Source organism: Ixodes scapularis, unplaced genomic scaffold (genome assembly GCF_016920785.2).
Source record: "Ixodes scapularis isolate PalLabHiFi unplaced genomic scaffold, ASM1692078v2 PGA_scaffold4__175_contigs__length_147842914, whole genome shotgun sequence".
In the NCBI taxonomy this organism is placed as follows: domain Eukaryota; kingdom Metazoa; phylum Arthropoda; class Arachnida; order Ixodida; family Ixodidae; genus Ixodes; species Ixodes scapularis.
In genome coordinates, this window is record NW_024609879.1 from 146,010,600 (window position 1) to 146,026,030 (window position 15,431).

Sequence of the window (15,431 nt, forward strand, 5' to 3'; positions counted from 1 at the left end):
GGGGTAGGGTGATGGAATAAGGTGGGACGAAAACGAGCTTTTCCTCGACTACTTTTGGAAGTTTAGTGATTTTAAGGTTTCTACACTTATTGAAGCAACACTTGTTTGCATGTTTTGTCCCGAGACAGATTAGTATTGATAAGGGCGCCAACGCCAAATCTAGCATAAGAAATATTATTTGATAGTTGCGCATTCTTGTAAACCTAGCAGACGTTTGACCCAAATATCATGTATTTCTTTTTTTTAGCTTCAGAGAATGGGGAATGTAACAAAGATAAACTCCTGTCAAGTCCAAATTTTTGGCAAAAAGTGAACTCGAAAAAACACCTTCTGAATTTGACGGAAAATTAACTCAGAAAGCACGGAACCCTATAGTCGGTTTGTTCTCTAGTCCAAATTACTTGACAATTTAGCAACTGTCGTCTCTTTTGCTTGCAGGTTGAATGATGCGGCTGTCAGAATCTTGGAGTCGCATACTGGTAGGCACTTTCACCTTGTGTTGGGTCAGGGTCAAGGTCTTAAAACTTGGATTTGGCTCAGGGGGACTGTGTTCGAGTAGCTCACAGACAACATGCTTTTCTTACCAAATGTTTCAATTGAAAAGAGGGACGGGCAGTCAGTGTAAACATCATGCTCCCACGTGAAGAAGAGCCTTTGACGTAAGACTCGAACTCGACATTAGAGGTAATGAACTTATAAATCGAGACACTTTTCATGCAGCCTTAAAAATGGCTGTGTATTAGTAGAGCACGCATTCAGAAAATGGGCTTCCATTCGTCAGGAAACATTTTACCGCACTTTTATTTTTTTATTTTGGGGTAGGTAGTTTTGTTTTCTCTCATAGAACTTTTATCTTCAGGTCCGGCTTCCATATCGGCTCAAGTGCAGCAGGCAAGTGTCGTAACTATACACTGCATGTCGCGGTTCTGCATTCTTTTCGCCCACCACTTCGATGCCCAGAACGAGCACTTTCCACCAGACCAGTAGTTTCTGACAACAGCCTTCATCAGTTCTAAAACAAAAACAGAAAAAAAAAAGCTTAAGGTAATAGACTTTATGTGAAATTGCTAGGTGGTCTGACAACACCGAGAGCATCGCCATTTTAACGTTGGCAAGCGTCGTCGGTACCGAAGCACGATGAAGGCATCGGAGAGAACCATACGGGGGATGGCGCAGCAGCTGTGTTTTCCGCCTTCCGACCATGGAACGTGGACGAAGAGTTTAAACAACCTACCGCAACGTCTGACGAAGCTCTCGAGGCCCGTGCCCGCTGGCGACAACCTCGTCGAAGCGCCGGTGCAAGTCCTACGCCTTCGCTATGGAAACTTACACAGGCACTGCGAGCTGAAACGTCCTATCCGGCCTTATTCTGCGGTCCACATGAGCTTTGTAATTTCTAAATTTGTCAAACAGTTCAAAGTATGGCGTCTATGCGTTTAATTTCTAGTTGAAACCACAGCTGCCTCAAGAACTGGCAGGTAGGCAAAAGAAACACGAAGGGCTGTTTCAGCTCGTGTTGTCCCCGATAATACAATCAGGTGCAATTTGAACGTGGGGTCACGAGCGTTGGTCACTCTATCTTCCCTCGGTAGCCTAGGAAAGATAGAATAATGTGCAAAGTTTGAATTACCTGGAGTTACCTTCCTAGAAACAAATAGGACGGGACCCGCATGTTAGTTTGAATTATCTGCGAGTTTGAATTAACGAGATTCCACTGTAGTAGTTTGCATGTGTGGCACACAAAGTTATTAAAAATTTATATCATTCCCCATCAAACTTTGCGAGCATACCCATTTTGACAAGAGCGGGAGCCAGTTGAAAACATCTAACTCAGCCGCGAGGTCGCCCAGCACAGAGAAAACATGGACTATTATTTGTGGCCTTTCGTTGCAATAAGGATCACGACTCCACCCGTGCGTTCATCCAGTTAGGCAGACTCCGTGCAAGCACTATGCCCCGCGCACTATTAAAGACCCTCCATTGGCGTGCCTGCAAACACTCAGTCCGCCGGACAAGCAGCACAAGGCGACTTTGACACTTTCTGTCCGCTTTATTTACCACTAAGAAAGCAAACTTTGTGCCACATACTTTGTTTCCATTGCTGTTTGTGATTCCGCGTTGTTTACATGATGGCACGCAGCAGCAGACGGGCATTTTGCCGGCAATGAACAGAACAATCGTGTACGCATGCAGACCCGATCTGCTCCGCTTCTTATTAATATTAAGACGGTGGGCGAGCTTCTTTTTCTGTTCACGGGATGACGCAGCTAATTTCGCATAAGGTCTGTTGCATCGCACTGCACACTCGCACAATGAAAGCGTTTCCCACAAGATCTTGACTCGAACGCACTGCCTCGCGTTTCAGGACAATCGGCTGGTCAGCGTGCTCGAGGATGTCAGTCCGGATTCGGTAAGCTGTCCCACTTGTGTTGACATATTTCTTTTTTTTTTTTGAGACCTCGATGTGCTGCACATTCCTGATCGCCGCGGCTGCCAATGTGACGACACGCAGGTGTACTCGTTTCCCGAAGATGTGGTTCGTGAGCAGATTGAGCTGGAGCTGCAGGCGTTGCGGAGCCAGATCACCAAGAGCCAGGCGGTGCTCACTTACCTTGTAAGAGGATCAGTATTATTGTTTTTTGCTCGTTGGTTGCTTTTTTTGTTTGTAACATATTGCTGGTCTTTTTAGTATACCTTTGTAGATATGGGACACAAAGCAAAGATCACTTAGAGGTAAACGCAAACGAGAAAACTGTTTTAACCACAACTCTGGAACTTGGGAAAGCTGAGGAAGATGCGGTGTAGTGTGGGATCGGTTCAAGGCACTAGATGCTTGGGCAGCATTGCTGGGATCCTGCTAATTTATTGAGCACTGCCTAGGGATTTTTGAGAGCCCAAATTTTTGCAAATTGTCTGGCCCTGTTAAGTGGAGTAGTTTCTTTTTTTTTTTTTTCGCAGTTGAAGCGTAGTTGTTGCATGCTGCCAGACGTTCCCACTTTCCTGCCCTTTGTGTGTATTGATGCACGCCACACTTCTAAATTTAGAATGAAATAGTTGGCAGCTCGATGTAAGTTGCAGAGGCATAATTCTTTGCTCTGGTTTGATGTTGCAGCACGCAAGAAGCTCCAGGCTTCCACTTCGGCCGGCGTTGTCGAGCTCGGCCGCGGACCGCAGGGCAGCGTTCTACCGGCGTGGATTTTCTGAAGACGGTTGGGAAACCGCTTGTTTCTTTCTCTCTCTCTTGTTCGTCTGGCCTCGGCTCTCTGGACAGTTTAGGATACTTGCGGAGGAGGTATCGGACAACCTTGCTCAGAGGATGGACTCTGTGCAAAGTGGGAAAATGGGTATCTAGAAAGAAGATGTCAGACACATGAAAAGTAAAGGATATCCGAAGTCAAAGACGTCGACGTCGGAGATGCATCTGAGATCGGCGTCTAAGATGTGCAAAGTGTGAGAGATGCAAAGGCTGAGCTGCAGAAGCGCTAAGACTTTCAAGGTCTGATTTGCCCAAAATGTAGTGTCGAATATTCGAATTTTCGAATAGTAGTTTCAAATAATGTGCTACTCAATATTCGCTTTGAGGTGAACTTCGATATTCATACTTTTCTAAGTGCCGATTGCTTCGGGCTAACCCCGTTGAGTGCTTCTCGCGAAGCATGTGTGCACTGTGGAAAAGCAATGTTGGTGGGCTCCGTGGGTACTGCTTCCCCGCATTTCACAGGTGCTTGGCAAGAAGCGCACTCAACGGGGCTAACATGTCGCGATTATGAAAAAGTATGTTAGGCAACGATGTCTTGACAGCCCACATTCATCATTCATGTTTTTTTGTGTTTTTTTTCATATTTTTAATAGTGGAATGAATATTTGCATGTAGTAAGCAGATTTATAAACCCCTAGATTAGGATAGATGTGACAAATCCGTCGTGTACCTGTCACACTTCATAACTACTATAGTTATATTAAAATTAACTGAGCTTAGAAGTGAATGAGTGGAAGGTCGGAAACAACCTTCATGAGTTCAGCCGAATTTTCGTTTAAGCATGGCACACTCTAGTGAAAGACTTGGAGAAGCTAGTCTATATTCTATGTAAAATATTCGGCCAAAAACACTATTTGTTTCGAATTTGCCCGAAACTCAAAATTCACTATTTGCACATGCCTACCAAAATATGAGATGCCAAAAATACTAGGCGACTAAGGTGTAGGATGCACACAGTCTAAGGCACCCAGAATCTGAGGCATCCAAAGTCTGAGACGTCCAAAGTCTGAGATGTCCAAAGTCTGAGACGTCTAAAGTCTGAGATGTCCAAAGTCTGAGACGTTCAAAGCCTCAGACATCGGAAGTCTGGGACATCTAAAGTCAAAGATGTTCCAAGTCAATGACATCCAACCAGATGCCCAGAATCAAAAACCTAAAGTTTAAAATGTCCAATTAAAAAAAAAAAAAATGAGGTCAATGACCTTTATAGTCTAAGGTACCACTGTTTAAGACATCCAGACTGACATTCCAAGGTTAATAAGACATTAAAGAAATTCGAAGACAAAGTCATCCCCAGTTAAAGACTGAAGATCCCGAAAACAGAGTAAGGAAAAGACAAAAGTAGTCAGGTATCTGGAAGAGCATTTTTTATGACTAGTTAGTATTTGTAATCGCTCATGACTTGACTCTCTTGTTCTCACGCAAATCATTATTCTCATAGTTGTTGTTTAATTTAGCTATGCTTTTGTCAAGCTTTCCTGTTATCCAGCTCCAGCAGCAATGTCATTCTGAGCCTTGACAGAAGTGGTGTTACATTTTGACGGTGACATGCAGATCATGATATTAGCTTTTGCGTTACAGGGCCTCACCCAGACGACCAAGTGTACGACACTGTGGGCACCACCAAGCCAAGGTGCTCCACCGCACACCGTGGAAATTTGTAAGTTTCACAGACAGTAAGGCATGAAGATGCACTAGTTGTTACATGGTTAAAATGATAAACAGCACAAAAAGACACTGTTTCGTATTTGTAACTGCATACACGTTTGGAAGTACGGCCTTGGGGCGCCGCCATCTTGCTTGCGTGGGGTGTGCTTGGGCGCGTCATAATTCGACTACGACGCCTTAACAAGGCATCATAATCGGATTATGACGCGCCCAAGCACTCCCCATGCGAGCAAGATGGTAGTGCTCTGACCGTACTTGCAAACGTTTACCTGTAGTGTAGTATAAACAAGAAGTTGTGAGTGGTGTAAGAAGGCTCAAGTGGAGTAACGCCGTCTCCGGAGGCGTTACTCCACTCGTTTCTCGTGCGTGCCACCAGATGGGCGCCATGGTCATCGAGGTTTACGAATGCCGTCTCCTACATGGGCGGTGAACCATTCAGCGACTGCAGCGAAGCTTTGCTCGTTTTAAACTGAATGCAACAGTTAAACCAAGCACTTCGAAGCAGCGGTGGACGCTCTTGATGTTATGTAAGGCTGTTAACCGTTTCAGAAAAGGGCTTCTGGCCGGTATCATTTTCAACGTTTTTGTGTATGGCATGTGCCTTCTTTCTTCGTAAAACGAGTGACTTTTACGAGCTGGGCTGTTCAGATCCTGCACTGGACTATGAAACAATATAAACGTTGGAATGTTTACAGAGCAGGCAAGCACTATCAGCATGCAAAGTGCTCAGAATCGATCGTGAGGGATGGGACCAGTGTTGCCAGCCTCCGCGACTGTTTCTTCCCCAATTTTTTATCGGAAAATTCCCTAGATTTTCAGAAAAAGTGTTAATTTGCATCGATATATAGATTATCGTCATGAAATAGCTTAAAAATAGATTTGTGTAGTTGGGTGGCTATTTAAACGTTAAATTTGCTTCTGTAAAACCTTTTTACATCATTAAAGTTTGTTTCTTTGGCCCTGTGTGGCCACCCCAGAATCGTTGTTGTTACCCCTGGAGATGATCTCTGATCTCGACAATATACAAAGAAGCCTTTTTTCGTTTTCCTCACTGCACTCAGTCGGTACGGGGAGGAAAAAGGGAAGGAACGTGTCTCTAAAGCCCTCTGAAACCCATTAAAAAAACAATCCCTAGATTTGAACAAATTTCCCTTTGCCCCTAAATGATGATGGAAATCTCTAGATCTAGGGGAAAATCCCTAAGGTTGGCAGCACTGGATGGGACGCCAAAGCCCTGTTGTGGCGACGGTATGCTATTTGCTTCTTACGTACACCCCGACTCCACTGCAGGCAAAACGCTTCCCTCGTTTGCACAAAGGAGTCTAGTTTAAAGTAAAGAAAAAAATATGCGTTTTGGCATGCTTTTCAGGATATAATAATACTTATGTCCGTGGATCACGCTTACACGCTGCAAAAAGCGCTTTTAGGTGGCGTGATACTTTTTTTCTTTCGCGTCATTAAGCCCAAATCCCTAGCAAAACTTTCCAATCAAGTTGATCTGATGACAGAACTCGTTGAACGTTAGTTTTGGTGCACAAATGCAACGAGGCAGAGGCACAGCAAAAATGTGGTTCAATCTTTGGATTTGGTTTTTGAACAGAGAACTAATTTGTTAATATCATTCAGAATGTAAACACCCCCTTACTTTAGGGCCAAGCAACTTTTGGTGAACAACAACTAACAGTGCACTACTCTTGCGCTTCCAGGCAAAGTAAAACTGAATGCGCTATAAATAGGGCCGTTCGCTAGAAGGAGGGTACTGGCAGTCTGCGAGTCCTTTTCTTTTTTTCTCAGTCTTCGTCAAATTGCAGGGATAGCCCGGAAAAAAAAAAATTGGGTTGTGTGTATGTTTATAGAGCCTAGAACTTGGTCTGCCTCAACGGGCGACTAGTCTCCCAGCTGTAGATGAGCAATTTAGCCAGTGCAGTACAACCGCTAGCCTTGGGGCCTTCAACGTGCACCACGCAGTAGTGATACACGACCGCACGCCGGTACGATGCACACCCACATCGAAACGGGCAGGGGTGGTGTTTCAAGGTAGCCCGGAAACTTTGTTAGAACTGCGTCTTTCGCCAGAGCAGCTTTCCATGGGGCACCTACAAGGATGTGGCCCTTGCAGACGGCTTTCTGTGATATTCTCACAATCCTCGATTCAAAATGTCTCTCGCAGACGAAGTCTGTCGGCTGCAGGAGGCGGTCCTTGCGCGAAATCACACTACGCCATACCTTAAGGCGGCCTTCTTCTTTGGGACTAGCAAAAAGGGGAAGGCCCCTCCGTTCACGTTCTGTGTCCCGCGTTTCACCGTGGCACGAAGCACTTCTCCATTGCCGGCAGCTTCCGGAAGCCAAATCTGACAAAAAACAAATTCATAACCACAGAAAATTGTGCTCCGTTGTAGCCTGGGGCATACCGCCGCCCGCTAACACTTGTGAAAGGATGGCTTTGGTGGGTGTGCCCTGCCGGCAGGATAGACAGCCTCATGCCGATCTTTGCGACGACGGCTCTTTGGTGGAGGCGCAGCGTTATGCCACCTGAAGTATTTCTATCACCACAACGACGAGCATGGGCATAAAACATTTTTGTTTCAAACCTTCGAGGCTATTGTAGTTTTCATAGTGCTGCGACTCCGTTCAGCGTTGAGGCTAGGTACATACGCGAGCGCGTGGCCTCGTCTGGCGTACCCCATGGACGAGGGCCCTTGCGAATGAGACGCAGCGCGTCATCGTGCAGCAGTACAGGGCTGCAGCACTGTGAAAACTGCCATTAGCCTCTACAATATTGGGCCGAAAAGTGGTCTACAATGTATAGGCCATTAACATCTCCAGAGTTTGATCTAAAGTCAGCTGGAAATGTTGGCGCCTACACGCAGGGATTAAAACTTTTCTCCAAAGAATTCTTTTAGCAGTAGATTTTACCTCGTGAAATTTCAACGTGCAGCTCCCTTCGTGCAAAAGATGGGACCGACACCGCTATTGACCAATGTAGAGGTGTTGGTCTTCTTTTAGCACAAAACGTGTTCTAGGGCTAGTCTTTGAGCCTGGAGCACCACGAAATGTGACACGAGATAGGAATATAGGGTGACACGAGGTGTCTTTTTGAAAGACTGTGTGTCGCCCGAAGGGAATCGAATCGCCTACATCTTTCTCAGTAATCAGGTTTTCTATTGTGAGTCGCACTGGTCGGGGACGGCTTTGGTTCACATGGCTATAGTTGCTGTACTCGTGTTGCTGCAAAGGCTTTGCTAAACGCGGTTAAATTTTGTGCTTGTTTTTCGCTTTGCCCCCTGCCCAGTGTAATTTCGAGCGAGCGTTTCTCTCCCTTTGCACTGTTTTTCTCACAAGAAAGGAGCTACGCCTCGAAATTTTTTGCTGTGAAATCTACTGCCATCAAGAGGATTTGAGGTTGCTGCGTGCAGGTGCCGATATCTCCAGTAAAAATAACACCCCCTAGTTACCAATAAACCTGTTGCAAAACGTACGGCAGGGTATTTTGGGAACCTTCGGTACATATCACACACTTTCTTTATGCACTTCCGCAACTGTGCGTGAGTTGCAGCAGCTACCGCCAGCAGCCGTCACAGCCATCCGCCATCCCGGCCGTCCGCCGGTACATCGCACGTCGTTGGCGATGTACCGTGTTTTTGGCAGCGTAAGCGCATTGCTGCATGGGAAGCAATTCACTTATTTAAATACGTAATGCATCGTAACTTACCTACACATTTTGCGGTGTTACCGAATCCAGATGTTTTGCACCGCAACCGTGCCAGGGTTTGACCAGGTTCGACGCAGCGTTTGTGTAGCAGACGACAGAGCCGGTACGAGGGGAGAGGGATGAGCAAGGGGTAGCCTCACAAGCCAGACAAACCTCTCCCCCATTTCCGCGCACTCGTCGGCTCGTCCGACTCGGCTGCTCGAAAGTTGTTGCCTCGGTAACCTGCGCCTGCTCGCGTAGATCTTGTGGTAGCGGGAGGAAAGACGACGGGAGGGCCGTACCAAGAACTTCCCATTATTCGTCGCGTGGTGCGTGCGGGCTTTTGTGATTTTTGTAAAGGGCCTGTGCCTCGGCGCCTTACAAAGCCCCCCACGTACAACCGCGGGTCTTCCCGGTTGCCCGCACCTCGGTGCTTCACGAAGTTCCCCGTATGCATCCACAGGTCCTCCGAGCACCGTCCTCCCTCCCACGACAACCGTCCTCGGTTGTCGAGCACATTCTCCTGCCCGGTGTTGCCGGGGCGCGACGCCACCATCGCGAGGGCCACGCAGACAGAGCAGACCCTTGTGCTTTCGCGCGAGTCGCAGACGGATCGCTCCGAGCCTCAGTCCGGGCCTCGATTCAAGCCTCGGTCCGTCCCTCCGCTCATCCCCAACGGACCCGTCCCACTGGTCCAATCAAAGACACCGGCGGCGGTTGCGTCGAGTGCCACGTCGCCCTTGCTGCGGCGCCGCACGCACAGCTTTGTCTGTGCGATCCGAGAGGGGAACAGCCAGCTGGTGGATGCGGCCACGGAAGACGAGGCGACGACGGACAGTACGCCTCAAGCTCCTCCGCAGTCGTGAGTCCCTTTGTTCTCGTGTCCCAACTGACCGAACCGTTCGGAAAAATGATCTTGTATATGCTGTCGCGTCTCGTTAAAGCGGTACCGAAATAAAATTCCAGGGCCTATTTCAATGTCTAAATGTTGGCTATGTTCCGGCAGCACCGCAGAGACACCAGCCGGTTGCTTGAAAAGACATCAAAACTTTATTTAAAACGACTACCGGGCTGCGCTCCGGTGGATGTTCCCAAAGCTACGCGAAATGTCGTCAGGCGGCGCCGAGTCTTCCATGATGCATCACGCTCTCCGACGGCCGCTCTTCGAGCATTCGCTAGAATCGGCTGTTTCGAACGAAAAATATAGCCACCTGTTCAAAATACGGGCTCGCGATGTTTGCTTGCAGATGTCGTCGATCGTGCTTCAGCTCATTTCCAAGCTATGAGATGTACTTTTAAATTTTTATTTCGGTATCCCTTTAACGTGGACCCCGTCAATATGGATACCCGGCTAAACTGACACAAGTTTCGAACTGGGCGAAGTACTCGCATTTGTGTTGTCGTTTCGGACGACTCGCGTCATGGACCACGTTTTGGTGTAACGTAGGTTTCTGTACTGACTACACATGGGGGGGTCTACTCTGTTTCACTTTAGAGCAACACCAAACGCCCAGGAAACTTTTTTCGTTAATTAAGTGTCTGGGTACGACGTGTACGTCACGAAACAAACTTTCCCCCCAAAACAATTTTTAGCACAATATTTAAGTTGCAGGACGCATCTTCAGCCGTATTCATCAGATGTGTTTAACACCTGTTCAATTGCCGATTATCTATGTGATTGATTAAAATGATCACGTGGCAGGTGGTAATCGCAGCTACGTAAGCACTCCATATTCACCAGCCATGTTTAGGGGTTAGGCACCATAAGCGACTTCGAAGGCGACTAAAAAAAGTCTTAATCGGGGCGTACGGCTAGTTTAGCCGGTGTTTAGCGGGTGACTAGCGGATCGGCACCATGGCCGACTGCTGTCACGGCTGACGGCCAGTGCTAGTGAAGCACTTGCTTTCTTGGAACGCTGGGGGACAGATCCAGAAGGAATCGGAGCAGCAAATACTGTGGGAACGGACGTGTTCACAGGTCAGAGATACTGCTAAAGCAATCTCAGCAAGGCGTAGGAGGACAAGAAAGCCTGCATTTACGTGCTCTTCCGTATTTCTTTATGTCGCTGGCAATGCTGCTTTCGTGTTTTCTGCCTTGCATTTTTTTTTTTTCATTTTCTTTGTGAAACCCTGTCCCAGAAAATCAGTCTCTGAACATAACATTTTATTTTTGCTAATAGGGTATTTAAATATTAGTTTTTCCACTATAAAATCCCATTCACGCGCTGGGGTTTAAGTATGTGCATACGGGACCTACCTTTTTATGTCACTTCTGTTAGTTACTCCTGACTAGCTAGTCGCCCGCTCCTTAGTCGCCGATTTTACGCTTAGCTTGTCGCTACTTATACATGCCACTAGCTTGAGAACAAAGCTAGTTAGTCACGACTGGTGAATGCAGCTGCTTCAGTTAGGAGCAATTCTCCTATTCTGGCACGTTAATCCACAATAAAAACATGCTTGAGAATCGTTTCTAAAAACACAAAAATGTGAAACAATTTTTTTTATATAGCTAGATTGCAAAAAAAATTTTTACAAAATAAAATTCCCTTCCCCCCTTTCAAAAAACATTTAGCGCAATATTTACATTGTTAGGCTCGTTTTGAGTGAGGTGTGACTCCGAAACGTACCTTATACTTTAGCGTGTTGTCCAAATGAGCTATATTAGGTGTGCACTCGGACGGTTTACTCAAAAGAGTTTACTCAAAATAGTTGCATGAACTGAGTGAGTCTTTTGTGTGTCTTCCTAAAAATTAATAAGGAAGGTACGTGCTGGGAGAAAAGTAGCGGAAAAGGGAGACTCTTAACAACCCTGCTGTCAAGACGCCTTTTTATTTTGCGGCGTCACTCGGTTTTTTCCCCAGATGGCAGCACACTGCAGCGGCGGGAAATTTACTTCCTGTGGGAAAAAAAAAAAAGTTTGTCGGGAAGTGCAGCCACCACAGCCGTTAGAAATCCAGTTTACGCGTTGGCGCGGAAATTTTGCTTATTGTCACGACGGCTTTTACTACCTTCAACTGGCTGTCAACTCGGAGCTTGATGTCTTGAAAGTTGCACGTGAATTTTATTGACAGAAGTGAGTTACTTTGATGGCATTCAGTTTCAGTTCTGAACTCATGTCGGCAGGATGACATCTGTGAGACATGCTTATACCGTTTTTCGCGGAGATTCTTGTTCTGTGGCAATTTGTTTTTTAGAGCGAGTGCTTAGAAATCTGCATTTAGAGGTGGGCTCTTCTGAAGGCCTTACCTGGGCTTCCTCTTCCTTTCCTTCTCTTTCAGCTCCGAGCCTGTGCGGAAGCGTGCCAAGCCTCAGGTCAGTATAGACCAGTGTCCGAAATCCTAGCCCCCAGCAATACAAATGGGGAATAATAATCTCAAACACAAGCTCTTGCGAAGAGAGGGGCTGCGCATAAAGCAAGATTTTTGCTTTTTACAGCACTCTTGGCATCGGTCTGTTCTTGGAGCTTTGGGACTTTGCATTTCTGACATTCTTGCACTACGATATGTAAAAAGGTTTCTAAAAAAAACCGTCTTGCAAGAAGTGCATCCCCCCCTCCCCCTACTGTGTCATGGGTGTCAGCATAAACAAACATGGCAGTGCCCATGGAAGAGAGCAGACACATTCAAAAGAGCATCTGCTCTGTTCCATGGGCGCTGCCATGTTTGTTTATGCTGACGCCATGACACAGTAAAGGGGGGGGAGGTGCTTCTTGCAAGACTCATTTTTTTTTAGAAACCTTTTTACATATCGTAGTGCGAGAATGTCAGAAATGTGCAGCCTGAGGTTCTATCTTAGAAAGCATAAATTTGCATGTGCTGCTTGCGTAATTTCCCTAGATTATGCATTCTTGATGCTCCAAGTGCTTCATGCATCGCTGTAAAGCTTTTATTTCATCAAAAAATATTTTTGTTTCTTATTTTTTTTGCATTTTTAATAATTGTCATATGTAGCATAACTAATGTTTTTGGTAATATGAGAATGTGAATAACTGTAAATAGTATTTTGGTCAGGCTCAGAAATTAAGTGTTTTGGGACACAAGTCTTTTTAAATATCAGGACAGCGAAACCTGTTTATAAAGTCTAATATAGCAAAGTATATGAAGTAAAGCAAAGTTAAAGGATGATTGTAATACTGTTACCACAGGCATTTGAGGCACTCTTTTTACTATAGAGAGGTCCTAATGTATTGTCTACAAAAGCTGTTTGTGCATTACTCTTATTTTGAGCATTAGAGAACTTGAAACTAAACCTTATCAGTTTATGTCGCACGAGTTGCTTGTCGCATTAAATCTTTTTGGTTTATTAAAGTCCAACCCCATTCTGTATTTTACCTTCTTATAACCATACTTTCTTTTTTGTAATGGAGCTCGACCAACTGAAATTTATTTTCTCCCCAACATTTCACAGTTTATTAATAATTTGGGAATTAAAATTATCTCTAAAACATCTATGCTTTATTTGAGCTTGCTGATAAGAAGAGAATTACATCTTGCATTGATTTTCTGCACAAACTGTAAGGCAGTCGTGACAAGATTGTATTGTTGGTCGCTGCTGTTGATGGCCACAAATAAAAGTGATTGGTAGATTTATCATTTGGGTGATTGAGTAATAGTTTGCAGATTGATTGGTTAATTAATGGGTATAACTGATGCATTGATTGTTTGACAGTGTTAATTTAAGTATCTATAAGATTGATCATTTGATCGAATGATTGACACATTAATTAATTGGCTGACTGGTTGATAATATACTGATAGGAATAATTTTACATACGTCAAACCAGTGTATGACATCCCACGAAGGGTGGTGAACCATACCGTGAGGCTCTGCACCTATTGAAGATGAGGATGGAATGAGTTTTGCATGAATGAATTGATTCATTTACTGAAGGTTCGGTGCGAGCACCAACGAGGAGGTTATAGTACGAGACGGGGTGGCCTTCTGCAATGTTCCAGGTGCCAAAACTGATGTTCGAAGACGTCGATGCTGCCAAGAGAGACCTGCAGTCTCGTAAGGCTGCGTTCCGCAAGAACCTCTTGGGTGCGTGGAGGAGTCTGCTTCTTCCGAGCTGTCCAGCGTCATTGAACGATCGCTGTCGTTTTTGGCTCGGTTATACGCATCCGTTTGATGGATGCGTTCTACCCCGTCTTGATGTCTTCGTATGCCACAGCTCTGGCTTTGTTTTGTTACCTTTGCTTTGTTGTGCCCCCTGGTGGCTCCCCTTGCGTCAGAAAGCAAGATTAGGTTGTCTAGCATTGAACAACACATGCTCTCTTTGATCAGCAGTTGCTCATGAATTCCCTCTTTGACCCCATTTGAGCCATACCCATTGCCTCATTAATTTCAGAGTGGCAGATCCTCTTTGGAGCCTTTATTATTTTAATTATCCTCTTTTTTTTTATCCTGAGAGGCCAGTTAAAGGGGAACTCCGCCGACTTTTTGGTAGACTTCGATTTGGCTGGAAATTTGCAGACCGCATCAATGACCCTTTCTCAACTGATAACCAAAATATTTTTAAAAAATAAATATTTTCCGTGAAGTTATTGAACTTTCAAGTCACGCCGGCTGCGAGGGTTCCAGGAGGCAACTTTCTACTGGCAACAATGAAAAATCTCTACTTTTCCCTACCCGCGTACGTCACGAATGTGCTGGCAGACGAGCGACTCAGGCAGCCGCGAAGTGGCTTTCCGGATGCCTGCGATCGAGATAATTTTTTCGCAGCTTCAAGGTTGAAAGTTCCTTTGCAATGGGTAGCAATCTGCGCTCCGCGATAGATTGTAGAAACAGTGCCGGGAAAAAGCTTTTTTTTTTTTAACCCTTGTTTTCGTGGGAGAGAAAAAGAAAAGCGTTCCCCGGCAGCAATGGAGGCCAGCCATGTCAAGGTGCTTTTGCAAGAGCTGTGCGCCAAGAATTATAGTGTCACGTGAACCATTCTCACTTTTGCTCGGAATACTTTATAGCCGCCTGCTGAGAGTTGAGTATCCTTTCAGCAGCTGGAACACCTTCAAGAGCGGCACGCATGAACTCAAGCCATCTGTGACCATTACGACATCCGTCCAAAGAGCGCTAATAATATAGAGAAATATAGTACACAATCTACCGATACACCTAGAATCTTCCGGTTAAAAGTTTCGGTCGAGACCACACTGAGCTTTGATAAAAGCAGTAGTTCGAAAAAAGCGATTTCGTTATAACGAGGGATTACTGTACATCTAGGCTGCAGTATAGAAAGCTTATTTTTAAAAATTAAAAAATAGTAAAAAAAAGTTTTTTTTGTGCAGTGAGAGTTTGTATGTGATTCAAACCCAGAGCCGTCGAAAATATTCGGGAAATGGGGGGCAATGCAAGTGAGTGAGCGAGTCACTCCTACTCTTCTCTCCTATTGCTTACATTAAATTTTCAAAATGGCAGGGGTAGGAGGAAAGAGGAGGAGGGAGGGAGGGAGGGAGGGAGAGCAGTTGCCCCCCCCCCGTTTTCCAATAGACCCTTTCCGAAATTCAGTCTGGCCACTTTTATCACTATCATCATCATCTGAAGAATGGCATATGTGCCATACCAATGGCGGCTTTCGATTTACTGATGAAGGAACATGTTTAAGATACTCCTAAGCTGAGGATTCGAGGCCTATACATTCTAGACGTTAGCACGTTGCGAAGCCGGAATTGAATGCAAGCGCTGCGTAAGTGTTCATTTCTCTAATTCGAGCCCAGTGAACCTGTTAGTTTCACAAAATTGACTTCGAAACCCATTGACTTATAGAACTTTATCAAGGCGTCTGTCTGGGTTGGCACTTCGTTCTGACTGGTTGCATCG

At 45.5% G+C, this 15,431-nt stretch overlaps 1 protein-coding gene across 1 annotated transcript in view; it reads left to right on the forward strand.

Moving 5' to 3' along the window:
- LOC120838938 overlaps positions 1-13,897 on the forward strand; it is a 110,771-nt gene extending 96,874 nt beyond the window's left edge. Inside the window, exons 17-25 of the mRNA XM_042293743.1 lie at positions 439-479; positions 860-891; positions 2,366-2,410; positions 2,513-2,614; positions 3,113-3,209; positions 4,841-4,919; positions 9,082-9,480; positions 11,897-11,930; positions 13,574-13,897. Of these exons, the coding sequence (XP_042149677.1) occupies positions 439-479; positions 860-891; positions 2,366-2,410; positions 2,513-2,614; positions 3,113-3,209; positions 4,841-4,919; positions 9,082-9,480; positions 11,897-11,930; positions 13,574-13,897 (1,153 nt within the window). The remainder of the gene's footprint in view (positions 1-438; positions 480-859; positions 892-2,365; positions 2,411-2,512; positions 2,615-3,112; positions 3,210-4,840; positions 4,920-9,081; positions 9,481-11,896; positions 11,931-13,573) is intronic.
- The last annotated feature ends 1,534 nt before the right edge of the window (positions 13,898-15,431 follow it).